Source organism: Bactrocera latifrons, unplaced genomic scaffold, assembly GCF_001853355.1.
Source record: "Bactrocera latifrons isolate USDA-ARS-PBARC rearing strain unplaced genomic scaffold, ASM185335v1 scaffold_100, whole genome shotgun sequence".
Classification (NCBI taxonomy): Eukaryota; Metazoa; Arthropoda; class Insecta; order Diptera; family Tephritidae; genus Bactrocera; species Bactrocera latifrons.
The window spans coordinates 702640-715554 of record NW_017534409.1 but is presented as its reverse complement, the minus strand read 5'-3'; the positions used below and the strand labels follow the sequence as shown (position 1 = coordinate 715554).

The 12915-nt window shown below is 38.3% G+C and overlaps 5 protein-coding genes across 6 annotated transcripts; 2 read left to right on the top strand and 3 right to left on the bottom strand.

Annotated features, from left to right (window-relative positions):
- Positions 1-379: 379 nt before the first annotated feature.
- On the bottom strand, positions 380-3922 carry LOC108967146 (uncharacterized protein F23B12.7). The gene is made up of 6 exons (XM_018930404.1): positions 3510-3922; positions 3328-3442; positions 2914-3267; positions 1629-2861; positions 710-1555; positions 380-648 (listed from the first exon to the last, which is right to left on the bottom strand). Exons 1-6 carry the CDS (start codon positions 3819-3821, stop codon positions 425-427), a joined length of 3084 nt encoding a protein of 1027 aa, XP_018785949.1. The 5' UTR covers positions 3822-3922; the 3' UTR covers positions 380-424.
- Positions 3923-4397: 475 nt separating this feature from the next.
- On the top strand, positions 4398-5422 carry LOC108967514 (protein big brother). The gene is made up of 2 exons (XM_018930996.1): positions 4398-4641; positions 4710-5422. The coding sequence occupies exons 1-2, from the start codon at positions 4577-4579 to the stop codon at positions 5284-5286; spliced, it is 642 nt and encodes a 213-aa protein (XP_018786541.1). The 5' UTR covers positions 4398-4576; the 3' UTR covers positions 5287-5422.
- A 647-nt stretch (positions 5423-6069) lies between these two features.
- LOC108967506 (coatomer subunit alpha) lies at positions 6070-10482 on the bottom strand. Of its 2 annotated transcripts, none has more exons than XM_018930982.1 (4): positions 10457-10482; positions 9262-10396; positions 8090-9195; positions 6070-8011 (listed from the first exon to the last, which is right to left on the bottom strand). In XM_018930982.1, the coding sequence occupies exons 2-4, from the start codon at positions 10205-10207 to the stop codon at positions 6362-6364; spliced, it is 3702 nt and encodes a 1233-aa protein (XP_018786527.1). In that variant the 5' UTR covers positions 10208-10396; positions 10457-10482; the 3' UTR covers positions 6070-6361. The 2 variants fall into 2 exon arrangements, with proteins under 2 accessions (XP_018786527.1, XP_018786518.1); XM_018930973.1 differs by having other exon boundaries at positions 9262-10404; positions 10457-10474.
- Positions 10483-10759: 277 nt separating this feature from the next.
- On the top strand, positions 10760-11399 carry LOC108967188 (transmembrane protein 60). Its single transcript, XM_018930471.1, has one exon. It carries the CDS (start codon positions 10900-10902, stop codon positions 11290-11292), a length of 393 nt encoding a protein of 130 aa, XP_018786016.1. The 5' UTR covers positions 10760-10899; the 3' UTR covers positions 11293-11399.
- Positions 11284-12806, bottom strand: LOC108967177. Its single transcript, XM_018930464.1, has one exon. The coding sequence runs from the start codon at positions 12726-12728 to the stop codon at positions 11388-11390; it is 1341 nt and encodes a 446-aa protein (XP_018786009.1). The 5' UTR covers positions 12729-12806; the 3' UTR covers positions 11284-11387.
- Positions 12807-12915: the final 109 nt, after the last annotated feature.

The window sequence follows — 12915 nt, the reverse complement described above, 5'->3', positions numbered from 1 at the left end:
TACAGTGATCCGATATCAGCGGCCCCGACAGCTTCCTGAGAAGGAAAAGCCGAGTGTAAAACTTCAGATCGATAAGATATCGGTACTAGTTGGGGTATATTTAGAGACCTGGCTAAACCGAGTCAGCTCCCAACGCTGATCATTTTATTTCCAACGTTTCCTTCCGGGTGTTAAAACTTCATGGTAAACATAATATACTTTGTTTAGAGCATAACAAATGGAAAACTGGTGGTAATACGTGTAAGGGCGACTCTAATTCAAGGGTGAGTTAGTAATATTCTATATCGCTTACCTCTTTATGCGCTTCCCACAGAAATGTTTATCATTGCTAAAAATGCGTTTCGAGTTATTTTTTTTAATTTATGACTATTATGTTTTATTGATTTCTTATAAAATTAACAACGTGAATTAAGTCTAATTTTATTTATTTTCTCTTTTTGTTAGTGTTTTTTTTACTCACGCCACCTTTCTTCGAACGCTTTGTGTATGATTTCGAGTTGGAGTGTCGTTTCTCCTCCCACTTCAATTGTTTCGCTGATGATTTATCCTTATTGAAAATTGCTTTCGAAGTGCCCTGTCCTTTTGTCTTACCCGTCTCCTCTAACAGTTCAGCGAAATCATCCGCAGCCGCGAACAATGAACTCATATCTGCAAATGAAACGCGAGCCATTTAATAACGATTTGCAAATACTTTGATTAATTTACTTACCATCACTGTGTTTAAGTTTCTTTGCAAAGCTCTTCTCATTCAAAGCTAGTGTGCGTTTTTGCGATTTTTTGCCCTTCGAAGCAGCAAAACCGCTATCGTCACCATCTTCATCCTCTGATCCACTCATGTTCTCCGGCATGCTGTCAACTTCTTCCTCTTCACTAAGATCAGCTGGAGCATCCTCATCGTCTAGTGAAATTGAACCATCGTCATCATCATCATCTTCGTCATAATTTTCATTAATTGAACCGTCCTCATCGTCAGATGTATCATTACCGCCGGCGAAATCAGTTTCTTCAATATCATCATCACCCCAATCCGCGTCAATGTCTTCCACTGCATCGTCATCGTCATCTTTGTTTGCGCCCTTCTTCTTTTTCTTGCTTTTGTCTTGTGACTTCAATTCGCCACCCAATTCCTTTAAGAAGTCCAGCTCTTCTTCTTCAGCATCCTCAGCGTCTGCTGCCGCTTTCGCTTTCTTGCCAAAGTAACTGCCAAGATATTCCTCAAATTCATCATCGCCCACTTCGCCTTCCTTTAGTAGCTCATCATCATCCTCGTTCTCAACATCATCTGGTTTCTTCTTGATTTTATTCGTTGCTGCTTGTGCGCGTTTTTGTTCAAGGAAATTGAAAATGTACATCTCGTCCTCAGTGCAGTTCGACTTCGTCAAACTTTTTATTGGTTTACCACGCGTTCCGAACGCCACATAGCGCTTATGCGATATTACAGGCGCCTCATCCTTTTGGTTATCCAACTTTTTGGGGTTTTTGAAGGCAAAACGTTCCAGAAAATGTGGTAAACCGAAATCCCGAAGAGGATCGCCATAATAGTCGATTCTCTTTTCTGCAATTGTAAATCAAAAAAAAAAATTACTAAAATTTTTCATATACATTTTTGGTTTGAAGTGGACACCTACGGTTCAGTATATTATCGGCGAATACTTGTATTGTGGGATGGTAATGTTCGCGCAACAGCAATAATTCATCCCGTAATGCAAACTCTGCGCCGGCAAAAGCAGGCGCCCGGTGATATGGATCATATTTGTTGGGTGCCATATCACGTACTTTTTGTTCAGAAGCTGTTGAAGTCACTTTTGCGTGATGCCACGACGAAGTCGTCGAAGGATTTTCCTCAGCTTCGTCGATTTTAGTTTTTTCTACAGCTTCTTCTTCATCGCGAATATCCTCATACTTTTCCTCACCATCGCTATCAAATTTGGACAATTCCGCATCAGTAGCTTGAACTTGAAGAGCTTTTGGCAAATCACTGACGGATTTTCCGTCATTACCAAAATGACTTATGCCGCCGGTCAACTCCTTACGGCTGCGCAGCAATTTATGTACAACAATTAGGCAACCAGCAGCTGTGTTTGCTGGCATATAGAGCGCACATTGTAGCAAACGCTTGATAAACGCTTGTGCACGAGGCAAATTCGAGTCTATATGTATGGCGCGATGAATGATATGCAGTAATTGTGCGGCGGTTTTAACACCAATATTCACTAATTCCAAGTCATTCATTTTCTTATAGAGTGCATTGTAGAAACGGTCTGACTTTTCGGTTTTCACAGTCAGCAATTGTAAAAGTAAACCCAACGTCTGTACTGCAACGTGTATGTCTGCTAAATGCACCAGACGATAGATGGTATCTTGCATATCCTTGCTGAGTATTTCCGTTGAGCCTTCTCCGGGTTTTGCCTCTATTATGGCCTTTTGTAAGCAACGTAAAATTGCTTGCATGGTACGGTTATTTACAGCGCCCTTCTTAACAAGCACTTTGAATAGCGCGAAACACACGTTTACTAATTTCGAGCAAACTTCAGGCCGACCTGCCGGTGCAATACTGGCCAGAAAGCAAAGTGCAAAATGTTGTGCACGATCAGAAATGTTGTTGCGGAAAAGCAGCTTCTCAGATTCGGCAACAATTACACCGCACATATTGGGATGTCGATGGGCAACTTCTGTAAGATGATGCAATGCTTTAGAGGCGATTTTAGCAGTGGGATCACCCAGTTTATTGATCAGCAATGTTAGTAGCATTTGTTCTTTTTCTGGTGCGAAAGATAACAATTGCGATGCCGCTACAATGCCTGCATTCTTATTATGTTCTTGACCCGTTTGTAATGCCTGCTGCAGATTTTTTAGAAACTCTAAAAATGTGATATTGTAATATTAACTCAATTTTATTTTGTATGTGCTTACCAAAATAGTGTTCTTTTAACTCATTCTCGAAGTGCCAGTAAGCATATATACGTTGTTGTTTCTCTTTGCTTAATTCTGTATTTTTGCGCAGCAATTTCCAGTCAGCACCACGCATTTGTAGTGATAAAAGTTTTCGATGCGGCGGCAGCAAAACTTTTTTCCACAAATCAACTAATATAGTCACCACTTCGTTTGATGATTTATTCGACATTTTGGTAAAACCAATTAAAATACCCAGCGCCTCCAAATTTCCTAAGGGATTACTTGTGACTAACAGGGCACCGGCATTGGCTCGATCTTTGGCTGTACCTTTACGTAGAGCAGTTTGCAACCAACGCGCATCTGAGGCATTATCTATTGAAGGGTAAAATATTTGTATTATTTTCGGTACTTTAAAAGAATAAGATTATTTACGTTTTAAAAATGTTGGCATTTCAGCATCGAAAGCGTTCTGGCATATGTTGTGTAATTCCAATTGTTCTTGATCTTTCATGTCCAGCACCTCCTCTGAGGAAGGATAATCAGGAAACTACATAATAAATCAACTGTATATTCAAGTTTATACGTAGTTTTACAGAAGTTCATTTAATAATTACCACATGGAACCACTTTTTATTTGTGTCCAACTCGTCTTTTTCATCTTTCTTTTTTTGACGCTGCTTTTCGCGTTTGGCAAAGTAATCATTCTCGTCTTCCGCCGCTTCAAGTACTTCTTGCGCTCCTTCATCTTCAGATTTTATATCTGGATCCGAATCAACTACTTTAAACTTTTTCTTCTTTTCCTTTCTTTCGGCATTTAGTTTTTTTACAGCGGTCTCATCCAAGACTTCTCCATCATCGCCAAATACAATTTTTTTATTTTTTGGTTGCGTCGTGATACTGATTACAGAGCCTGTGTTTGGCGCCATTTGTTAATTATTAATCAAATTTTTTAATTATAAATTTTTTAAATAGAAACTTTTCAAAAAATTATTCACTATTTACGCGTATAATACAAAACAGAAATTAATACACGTGCAATGAAGCTAAATGTCAAAATAGGGACAGTGTGTCATTTTCTCATTTCGATAGAGGGATCTTTTTTTATGTGCAATTATGGAAGAAGGATTTTAGGTATTGCATACTTATTTACGAATTTTTTATTTTATTATTATAAATGCGATAGCAAAATATGATTTTTTAATACAAAAAACGTATATAAAAATTTCTAATACCGATTTATTTGGGGGCATTTTGTACCAATGTTTGTGGTTTGAGATTCGTAATTAGGAATTAACTGGGATATTAAATACATTGTCATCATTTTAGTTATGCGTTTCGTATATTTATAAATAAATCGGAATTTAAAAAAATTATTATTAAAAATTTCGAACTGGAAAGGTGGAGAAGCGAACGTCACAAAAGTGTCGGTATGTAGTAAGAAAAAATGCAACCCTACAAAACCGCAAAAATGTTAGTATAACAACAGAAAAGTGGAAAAACAACTATATGCAGTTATATTTTTTCGGATTTAGATGTGTGTTTCTATAAATGTTGAGTGCTGTTTTACTGTATAAAAGTTAAAGTTTAATCTATCATTAAATATCGGTTTGTAAATTAAAAGCATATAGCACAATAGTCGTATATAATCAAATATATAGAGAGTTAAAACAATTTATCGGAAATGAATGAAGCAGCATTGGCCAGCATGATTTACAACGACCCCATAGGTATCTATGAGCAGCCCAGGTAAATTGTTTAAAAACTTAAAAAAAAATGTATATATACAGTTTGTTAATATAATGTTATATTTAAAGGCCGCGTTTCATATTTAAAATGCCGCGTGTTGTGCCCGACCAAAAGGCAAAATTTGAAAGCGATGAACTATTCCGTCGCTTAAGCCGGGAAAGTGAAATCCGTTATACAGGATATCGCGAACGTGCTCAAGAGGAACGCCAAATGCGGTTCCACAATGGTTGTCGTGAGGGTCATACTGAAATATCATTTGTGGCATCGGGTACGAATCTACAACTGGTTTTTAACGCAACCCAAAACCCATATTTACATGATAAGGAATGCGATTTTGATAAAGAGCATGGAAAGGTTTATATAAAATCGTACTTTATAATGAACGGAGTGTGTGTGCGTTTTCGTGGTTGGCTAGATTTGGAACGTTTGGATGGATCGGGCTGCCTAGAGTTCGATGAACGACGTGCAATGCACGAAGATCAAATATTACGCGAACAAATCGAACGATATAATTTGAGGCTTCGCGAATTCGAGGATTCCAAACGAGCATATCGTGATAGCCGACCAGAAGTTGATATGGAAGCTGTACGCCGCGGTGTACCCTCAGGTGGTATTGGCGTTGGTGCCAGTATGTGGAGACGTTAATTTTGGGGAGAAAAATAAAACGGGGTAAACTTTAGAATAGAATTACTCTAATTCGGTGTAAAGGCTGATAGAGAAGATATTTCTGTTTAATTTCTTCTAAATCGTTTGCAAAATAAATAAAGAAATGTTCACTGTACAAGTGTAAGATTTATTATAAACAGAAAAGTTACATATTTTAATTTGTAAAATCGAGAACATCCTTTATCAGCACTTATTTGTATTAACGCCGAATTTCTATTCTAAAAAAAGCTATTTAGTTTATTATTTAATTATGAGAGTAAATGATGGGGGATTTTCTCAAAATTAAGTATTATTTTATGCAAAATATGTATTACGTCCAATACTCATAATTGTATTAATTTTATATCAATTAAATGTCCACCTGGAAAAAATGTTTTACTATACTCCTTGTGTTTTACTGACCGGTTGGCGAATATACATCAGACTACAACTATAAGAAACATAAGGTTATTACATCGTTATAACAAAGGTTTTGTTAATCTACGAGCTTTGGAGAATACAAGAAAATGCAAACTGCTTTTTCGGTCGTCAATTACCTTCTGTATACATATATATATAGTCCCCAGTTTTTGCGATACCGATCTGAAATTTTGCGCACATCTTTATCAAATTTTAACCATAATTCGAAGGATCTCTTCTATCAACGTAGTCATAGTCGAAATTATTTTGCTAGAAAACCCTATTCACATTCATTATATAAATTTTCTCACGTGTGGTTAAATAAGTTTGCGGTTGAACAGTTACAACAATGACAACGGTAAATTAGAGCTTACACTGAAAAATATTACCTTTATTATTTTAAGAATCAAGTTATATTTTCAAATGATCGTAATTCTATTGAACATTTTTTATGGTTAGGTCCATTTGAATGACATGTTTGGGATAACATGGGATACATAGATGATACATAATATAATATAATCGGCAAACACGTTTTCGTAATATAGATTTGTGTAAAATTATCAACTAAACTTATTGAATTGATTGCCTGCAATTGACATTCCGCTTAAAGCCACAATAGGCAATCTATCCACAAATAACTTTTTGCTAACATTTAACGAAATTGCAAATTCGATATACGTAAGCCAATACTATCTTTGCCGATTTGACTCACTTCGCAGACCGTACACAGGTTACCCTTATATTGTGTATCGAAAGCAGCACTACAGAAGGGACATGTCACTTCTGGCTTGCCACGATACAGCGGTTTATAGCTTATGCCACAAATATTAAATGGATTGAATTCTTCATATTGCAGTTGGTGTTCATCAACGGGATTGACTTCGCATGCTTGTAATATTTTGCGCACTTGTTGCGCCACTTCTGGACGTGGTCCCAGCTCCAGCAATCGACGTGCAAAGGATGCAGCGGTCTTATAGTTCTTGAGTTTGAAGAACATATTCAATGCTGTGCGCAACGTAAGAATCTGGTGGACAGGTTGTAGTTTGCAGTGTGTAAAGTAAGCCGCCATTTCGCAAAGTCGCTTCTGCTCCTCCAACGTAGATTTTGGCATACCTTTGCGTTCGGTCTCCATCTTTAAACCGAGTATGTATTCCGAACAGATTTTCAACAATTGCTGAGTTTCCGCAATATCTTGCTTCGCTTCCACCACCAACAGTGGGATGTGCAGTAATATGGAATGGAATTTCTCTATAGCTTCGGTGAATTTGCCGCCTGTAGTTAATTGGTAACCGGCCTGCAAACGCTGCACCAAATCATTTAATTTTACACCCAAAGCTGGACGTTGATTCTTAGGATTGGTCTCGCCGCTGTTCCGCAGTGGATATGCGGTTAATGATTGCAAATTAGGCAAAGCTGTAAAACTGGTGCGTGCACATGTGTAATTCTGCAAAAAGAGTGTTTTGAATGGCTTGAAGTTAATAACACCTAATTGGTCGTTTAGTAAGCGGAAGGCCGATTCAAATGAACCAGACTTAACGTGGTCCAATACAAGTGGTGAATGGTTAGCCCAATGTTGTGCGGCCGAAAGTCCTTTATTTGGTGCAGCATAGAAACCGTTGTCCAAAGCTGAAGCTTTAATTTTCGATGCAAGTTCTTCGGGTACCACCAAATCATCATCGCCAACATCCCAGCCGGCGCCTTCATCGCCCACGCCCTCAGCGCCGGGTTCATCTAAAGCATCATGCATTTCATCATCACCATCGTCACCGAGACCCAAATCAGCATCAGCGCCCCAGCCGTCACCTGCGCCAACATCATCCAAGACAGCGGCGTCGGCATTCGCGTTAAGCGCTTGTCTAGCTGTGGCACTGGTACCAGCGCGCGTTATCATTGCACCCTCAAAGAAGCCCTTTGAGACTGTCAACAATGGCCAGTTGCTTTCTACTTGCTGTATAGGCACCGGCGGCTGTAATAATGTCGCATTTGGGTTGACAACAGGCAACTCATTGCCCTCCTGTGTGATAACATTTTCCAATTGCTCTGCTTGTTCTTGTAAACCATGAGTTGCTGCCGTGAGGTAGGCCAATGACAGTTGTCCACAATTTTTCAGTATGCTTACACGTTCCTTAACATCGCCTAAAAGCAAGGCACCCTGGTACTGAGCTGACACATCTTTGCGGATTTCTGCGATCTTATTCATTTTCTTAAGCTTTTCCAGATTACCCGTGATTAAATAGAGGAAGCTGAGCTTATCAAAGTTCTTTGTGCGTTGGTAGCACATTTCGACCACTTGATGATTTCCCTAAAATAATTGGATATAATAATTTTATTGTATGCATATATGTATGTACGCATATAATTTATAAATTTGTATCTTTACCTGCAGCAATGCAGCTTGACCTAAACGATCCCAGCAGTCTTTGTCGTCTAGTGCCTTGGCAGCTTCCAAAGCGATTTCGATATTACCACATTCTAAAGCCAGTCCGAAGCGGGTTTTCTCATCTTTTACGAAATGTAGCGCAACTTCGGGATATCCCTTTTGCTGCAGATAGGCAATGATGCTCTGACCCACCAGTCGTGCATTGCGGACCATATGCAAAACTTCGTCGTATTTACGATTAATGAGCGCCAACTTGAATTTGTACTCCGTTGAATCGATGTGTAGTACACGTGTGCGGCACTCGCGATCCAGACAGAACACCTGATTGCCTTTAACACGTGTTAAATAAATAGGCAAGTCGAGGGTGCGAATAATACCATGATCGCCGTTGGTAATGGCGTATTTTATGTGATTGCTTGTAGTGTAAATAAATACACCCGAATCATCCCAAGCGCCAGACTTGACGCGACAATTCTCCTGAATTGTGCACAAATATTGCAAACGACGGTCGCAAATAGTCACAGAGTGTTTGCAGAGCAACGCCACCAATGACATGTCAGCGGACCACACAACATAACGACACTTAGCCAATTTAATGCAGCCCACGGATACTAAACGTTGTACTTCATAGAGCGTAACATATTCTGGGTCTCGTATCAACAACATGCCTGTACCAGCGTAAAATATCTCTTCACAGAAAGTTGGAATTTTTTTAGTAACTTCATTTTTGAAGTTCTTAATTACCAACTGTTGATTACGATCGAGTACAGCGAAACGATTGCGCGCTACCCAGATAGCGGTGATGCCAGATGAACGTTTTGATTCGGTCTCATTCTGAGATTCAGAATCTTTAGGTATTTGATATAAATCGTAGGTGCTATTTTCTAGATTGTTGGTGCGTGTGCAAATAAGCACGGCATTCAGTGCAGGGTTATAAGACATGCTGTGTACTGGTGATTTAGCACCTCCACGCAATTGCATTACAACGGTGTCTTTGGTAGTTGTGAAATCAAGTTTGCGTAGGAAACGGTCCTTCACATAATAAAGTAAGTTACCATGAACAGCGTAGGCGGGACGTTCACGTTCCAATTTGAATACCAACATTCCTAGAAAGAAAAAATATTTTTGTAATTGTGCGCTTAATAATAAATTGTTATATTTAGTGTACGAACCGCCATCATGGCCAGCAGCAAACAGATTTAATGTGGGATGAGCAGTGAGTATCCAAAAGCGTTCACCGTCTCGTCGGAAAGTATACAAGCATTGCCGCTTTGTCATATCCCATACTCGAATGCTACGATCTTCTCCGTTCGAAAGTATTACGTCTTGCCTAGGATGGAATAATACACAGGAAACATTGTTGTAGTGACCTCGGCATGTATCGACTTCCCAAGCTTTATATTCGTTCATACGCCACAACTTGACAAGACGATCGTCAGCGCCTGACACAATGAGTGGCAAAGTGGGATGGAAACTTGCCCAATTCACGCCACGGTCGTGACCCTCAAGCACATGTTTAACAACAGCGTCAGCTTGTCCAAAGAGATCGGTTGCACCAGGATGACCTTTTAAATGGTCTTCCAATCCACCGGGCCCAGGTGCAACATTTTTCTTACGTAGCCCGGAAATATCCCACACTCGTACAGTTTGATCCAAAGAAGCGGAGACTATTTGATCTTCTGTCGGATGGAACTGAGCACTCATTACATAATGATTATGTCCAGTAAGCACACAAATGCAATTTCTGGATTGCCAGTTCCAAATACGAATCGTTTGATCATCTGACGAACTTAATATCCATGGATATTCATGATGGAATGCAACTGTACGTACGTAGTCCAAATGAGCCAAGAGAGTGAAAATACAGCGACGTTGTTTGTAATTCCATACTTTAATTTTATAATCATCGCCTCCGGATACAAAGAGTGGCATTTGTTGATGGAAGGCGACACTTCGAACTGGTCCATCATGCTCATCGAATTTTTCAAGCAGTGTGTGCATGCGGTAATCCCAGAGTTGAATTACACCAGTGTGTAAACTGGCAAGAATCCATGGTCGTTTCGGGTGGAAGGATAAGCCCTTAACACGTGCTGACTTTGATTCAAAGTTGGTCAGCATTTTGGAATATATCAATCGTACCGAACTTTTCGATGCTTTGATGGGTAGAATTCACTACTCTTGTGTTACTTGCTGAGCTGTCGAAATTGTGTTTTTGATTTTATCGTAAATATAACTACTTAAAGCTCCAAACTATTAGATTCGTGTAGCAATTAAGTACAGTAATGTTTAGAGTCGCAAGTGATTCCACTAAAATACTTAATACTTGGTAAAATTACAAAAATTATTGGAATATGTGCAAAATTCTACCTTTGCTGAAAAAGTGACACGTCAAGTTAATTATCGTCTACTACTCAACGTTTTACATCTATTACAATATTTCACGAATCAGCTGTAAGAAAAAATTTAGCGTACTGTTTTTGTTTTTATTTAAGAAATAATATTTTATTTTTGAACATAAATTAGTTTACATTACGTATTTGTTAATGATCGAAAATGACTACATGTTGTTATAAAGTTAAACTAATTAAATTTTATCAAAAATTATAGTTGAAGAAAAGCTATTCGAACTGATATTAAATTTGAATTGGCAACTCTTTGAAATTATTTTTGTTTTGTTTCTGCCGGATAAGTTTACATTTTTCATTCTGATTCTCAACAATTATTCTGATCAATTGAAAAATAATCTCAGTGCTGAACATATTATTAAATATATGATAATGCTGGCAATTAACGTATAATAAAACGTAATAATGACTTTAGCGCATCGTGCATTGTTTACTTGGTTCATTGTGTTAGTCTTCCTCATTTTGCTATGTCTCCGATTGGATCCACGAACACACTGGAGCTGGTTTGTTACTTTCATTCCGCTTTGGGTATTTGACGGAATATTAATCATTTATGTGGTTATTAAAATCATACGCAAATGGAGAAATTTAAAACGACTCAAGGAGTTGCTCATATATTACCAATGGTACATTTGTGGTGTGCTGCTGAAAATCGCTTCTCAGCTTATGATTTGTTTGCGATTAGAATACCCGCAGTGGGAGATATCAATATTTGTGACAATGATACCCATATGGATACTGCTTTCTGCGTCAATTGTTTACGTGTTTGGTCGACTGAACAAAATTGAATCTTGGTGAAAATTACACTTTTATTTTTATACAATCTATTTGTTTGAAAAATGTAAATTAACACATTTATGTACTAAATATAGTTAAGAATTAAAGAATACACTCTAAAAGCCGTATTTGCTTTGAGTTGCCTTCCGATTTTGACGATTCGCAGACCACATTGCTTGTAATTCAGCTTCGTTGGCTTTCGCTTTGTGTGCCAGATAGGTAATTTGATGTTTTCGCCTAGTACCAGCTACTGGTTCTTCATCAACTAAAACACCAGTTGGTTGGTACGCAGTAGAAGACGCTAAAGCTGTACGCATCCATTCTTCTCTACTTGGTAGTACTTCGGCGCTTGAGATATCCACAACCTGTATGTTTTCTTCTCTTTTTCTTCGTTTGGAACTACTACCTGTTAGTGCTTGCAAAGCAGTCTTATCCAAAACAGGCTGCTCAGTTCGTTTTTCTGCCAAACGTCTCTCGTTTTCTACTTCTACATTTTCTTCAGATTGTTTGTTTTCTGGAAATTTTCTTAAGAATTGTGTTGTTACGTTTGCCATTTTAACAGCACGTTCCGCGACCATAGCATTAATTTCGTTCATGCTAACTTCAGGTAGTTTGTCTTCGGAATTGAGGGAAAAGAAGTCGCCTGGTTCATCGCCACTGTCGTCACTGTCACTGCAGTTGACCAATGATTTTTTTGCTTTATCGGTCGGTTTCTGCTTCTTTATTGGCTTTTTTATACCATCAACACCTTCGGTATTACATGCGGGACGTCGAGTTTTTACAGCATCCGGAATAAATGGGTTGTTTGTAAGTGATGGATTTTTTTTCATCTGATGTGGAATATCATTTGACGCGATGCTAGGAGCAGCCTTCGCAAAATTCTGCTCTGACTTCGCTTGTGGTAGCATGCTTAATAAACTAGACTTTTTTTGTCCTTCGGGTAAATGTTTGCTTTTCCCTTTGCTAGTAATATCTTTTTCAACGTCACTAAAATCTTTCAACGATGGAATTGTAATTTTAACAGGACCTTTACTGGGTGCTACATGCACAGGTTTGGGTTTAACTTCTTCAGACGGTGCTACCGCCTTTTTATGTAAAAATTCATCGTCTTCTTCTTCGATAGTTGCATTATTTTCAACGGTATTTTTGGGTAATGGAAGTTTTGCAAATATTGGCGTAACGTCCAACTCTTCTACTGGTGCTATAACTTCAATTATATTTTTTGGTTGGGGCAATAAAAGACTTTGGGATATTTTACTCTTTGAAATTGCTGTATATTCGGTTGGTGCATAATCATCTTCGTCATCGCTTATTGTGCCTGTGCCGAGATTACCATTGACTACTGGTGTCACCGGTACAACTCCTCCATTGGTTTTAGTGTTGGAAAAGGAAACTCCTTCTTCTTCGGAATGGTCAGAATCCTCATCACTGCTGGCCGCGTATGCAACTAAAGACATTTCTGAACAAATAAAAAATATTATAATTGCAAAAATTTATACAAAGCAATTAACAAAGAACAAATTGTTTACAACGAAAAATTTTAGCAGATTGAACAGCTGGTTGTTCATGTATACAGATTTGCATTTTTAAAATGTGTCTGCGCACCATTAGTAATAAAAAACAATACTAAATAATTATTTAAAT

Excerpts from the sequence above, each read along its gene's own strand:
- LOC108967146 (XM_018930404.1), bottom strand. The coding sequence starts at position 3,821 with ATGGCGCCAAACACAGGCTCTGTAATCAGTATCACGACGCAACCAAAA. Across the intron at positions 3,443-3,509 it reads ATAAAAAGTGGTTCCATGTG|TTTCCTGATTATCCTTCCTC; the intron begins GTAATTATTAAA and ends TTTATTATGTAG. Across the intron at positions 1,556-1,628 it reads CGCCGATAATATACTGAACC|AAAAGAGAATCGACTATTAT; the intron begins GTAGGTGTCCAC and ends TTACAATTGCAG.
- LOC108967188 (XM_018930471.1), top strand. The coding sequence starts at position 10,900 with ATGACTTTAGCGCATCGTGCATTGTTTACTTGGTTCATTGTGTTAGTC.
- LOC108967514 (XM_018930996.1), top strand. The coding sequence starts at position 4,577 with ATGAATGAAGCAGCATTGGCCAGCATGATTTACAACGACCCCATAGGT. Across the intron at positions 4,642-4,709 it reads GGTATCTATGAGCAGCCCAG|GCCGCGTTTCATATTTAAAA; the intron begins GTAAATTGTTTA and ends TTATATTTAAAG.
- LOC108967177 (XM_018930464.1), bottom strand. The coding sequence starts at position 12,728 with ATGTCTTTAGTTGCATACGCGGCCAGCAGTGATGAGGATTCTGACCAT.
- LOC108967506 (XM_018930982.1), bottom strand. The coding sequence starts at position 10,207 with ATGCTGACCAACTTTGAATCAAAGTCAGCACGTGTTAAGGGCTTATCC. Across the intron at positions 9,196-9,261 it reads TGCTGCTGGCCATGATGGCG|GAATGTTGGTATTCAAATTG; the intron begins GTTCGTACACTA and ends TTTTCTTTCTAG. Across the intron at positions 8,012-8,089 it reads GTCAAGCTGCATTGCTGCAG|GGAAATCATCAAGTGGTCGA; the intron begins GTAAAGATACAA and ends CAATTATTTTAG.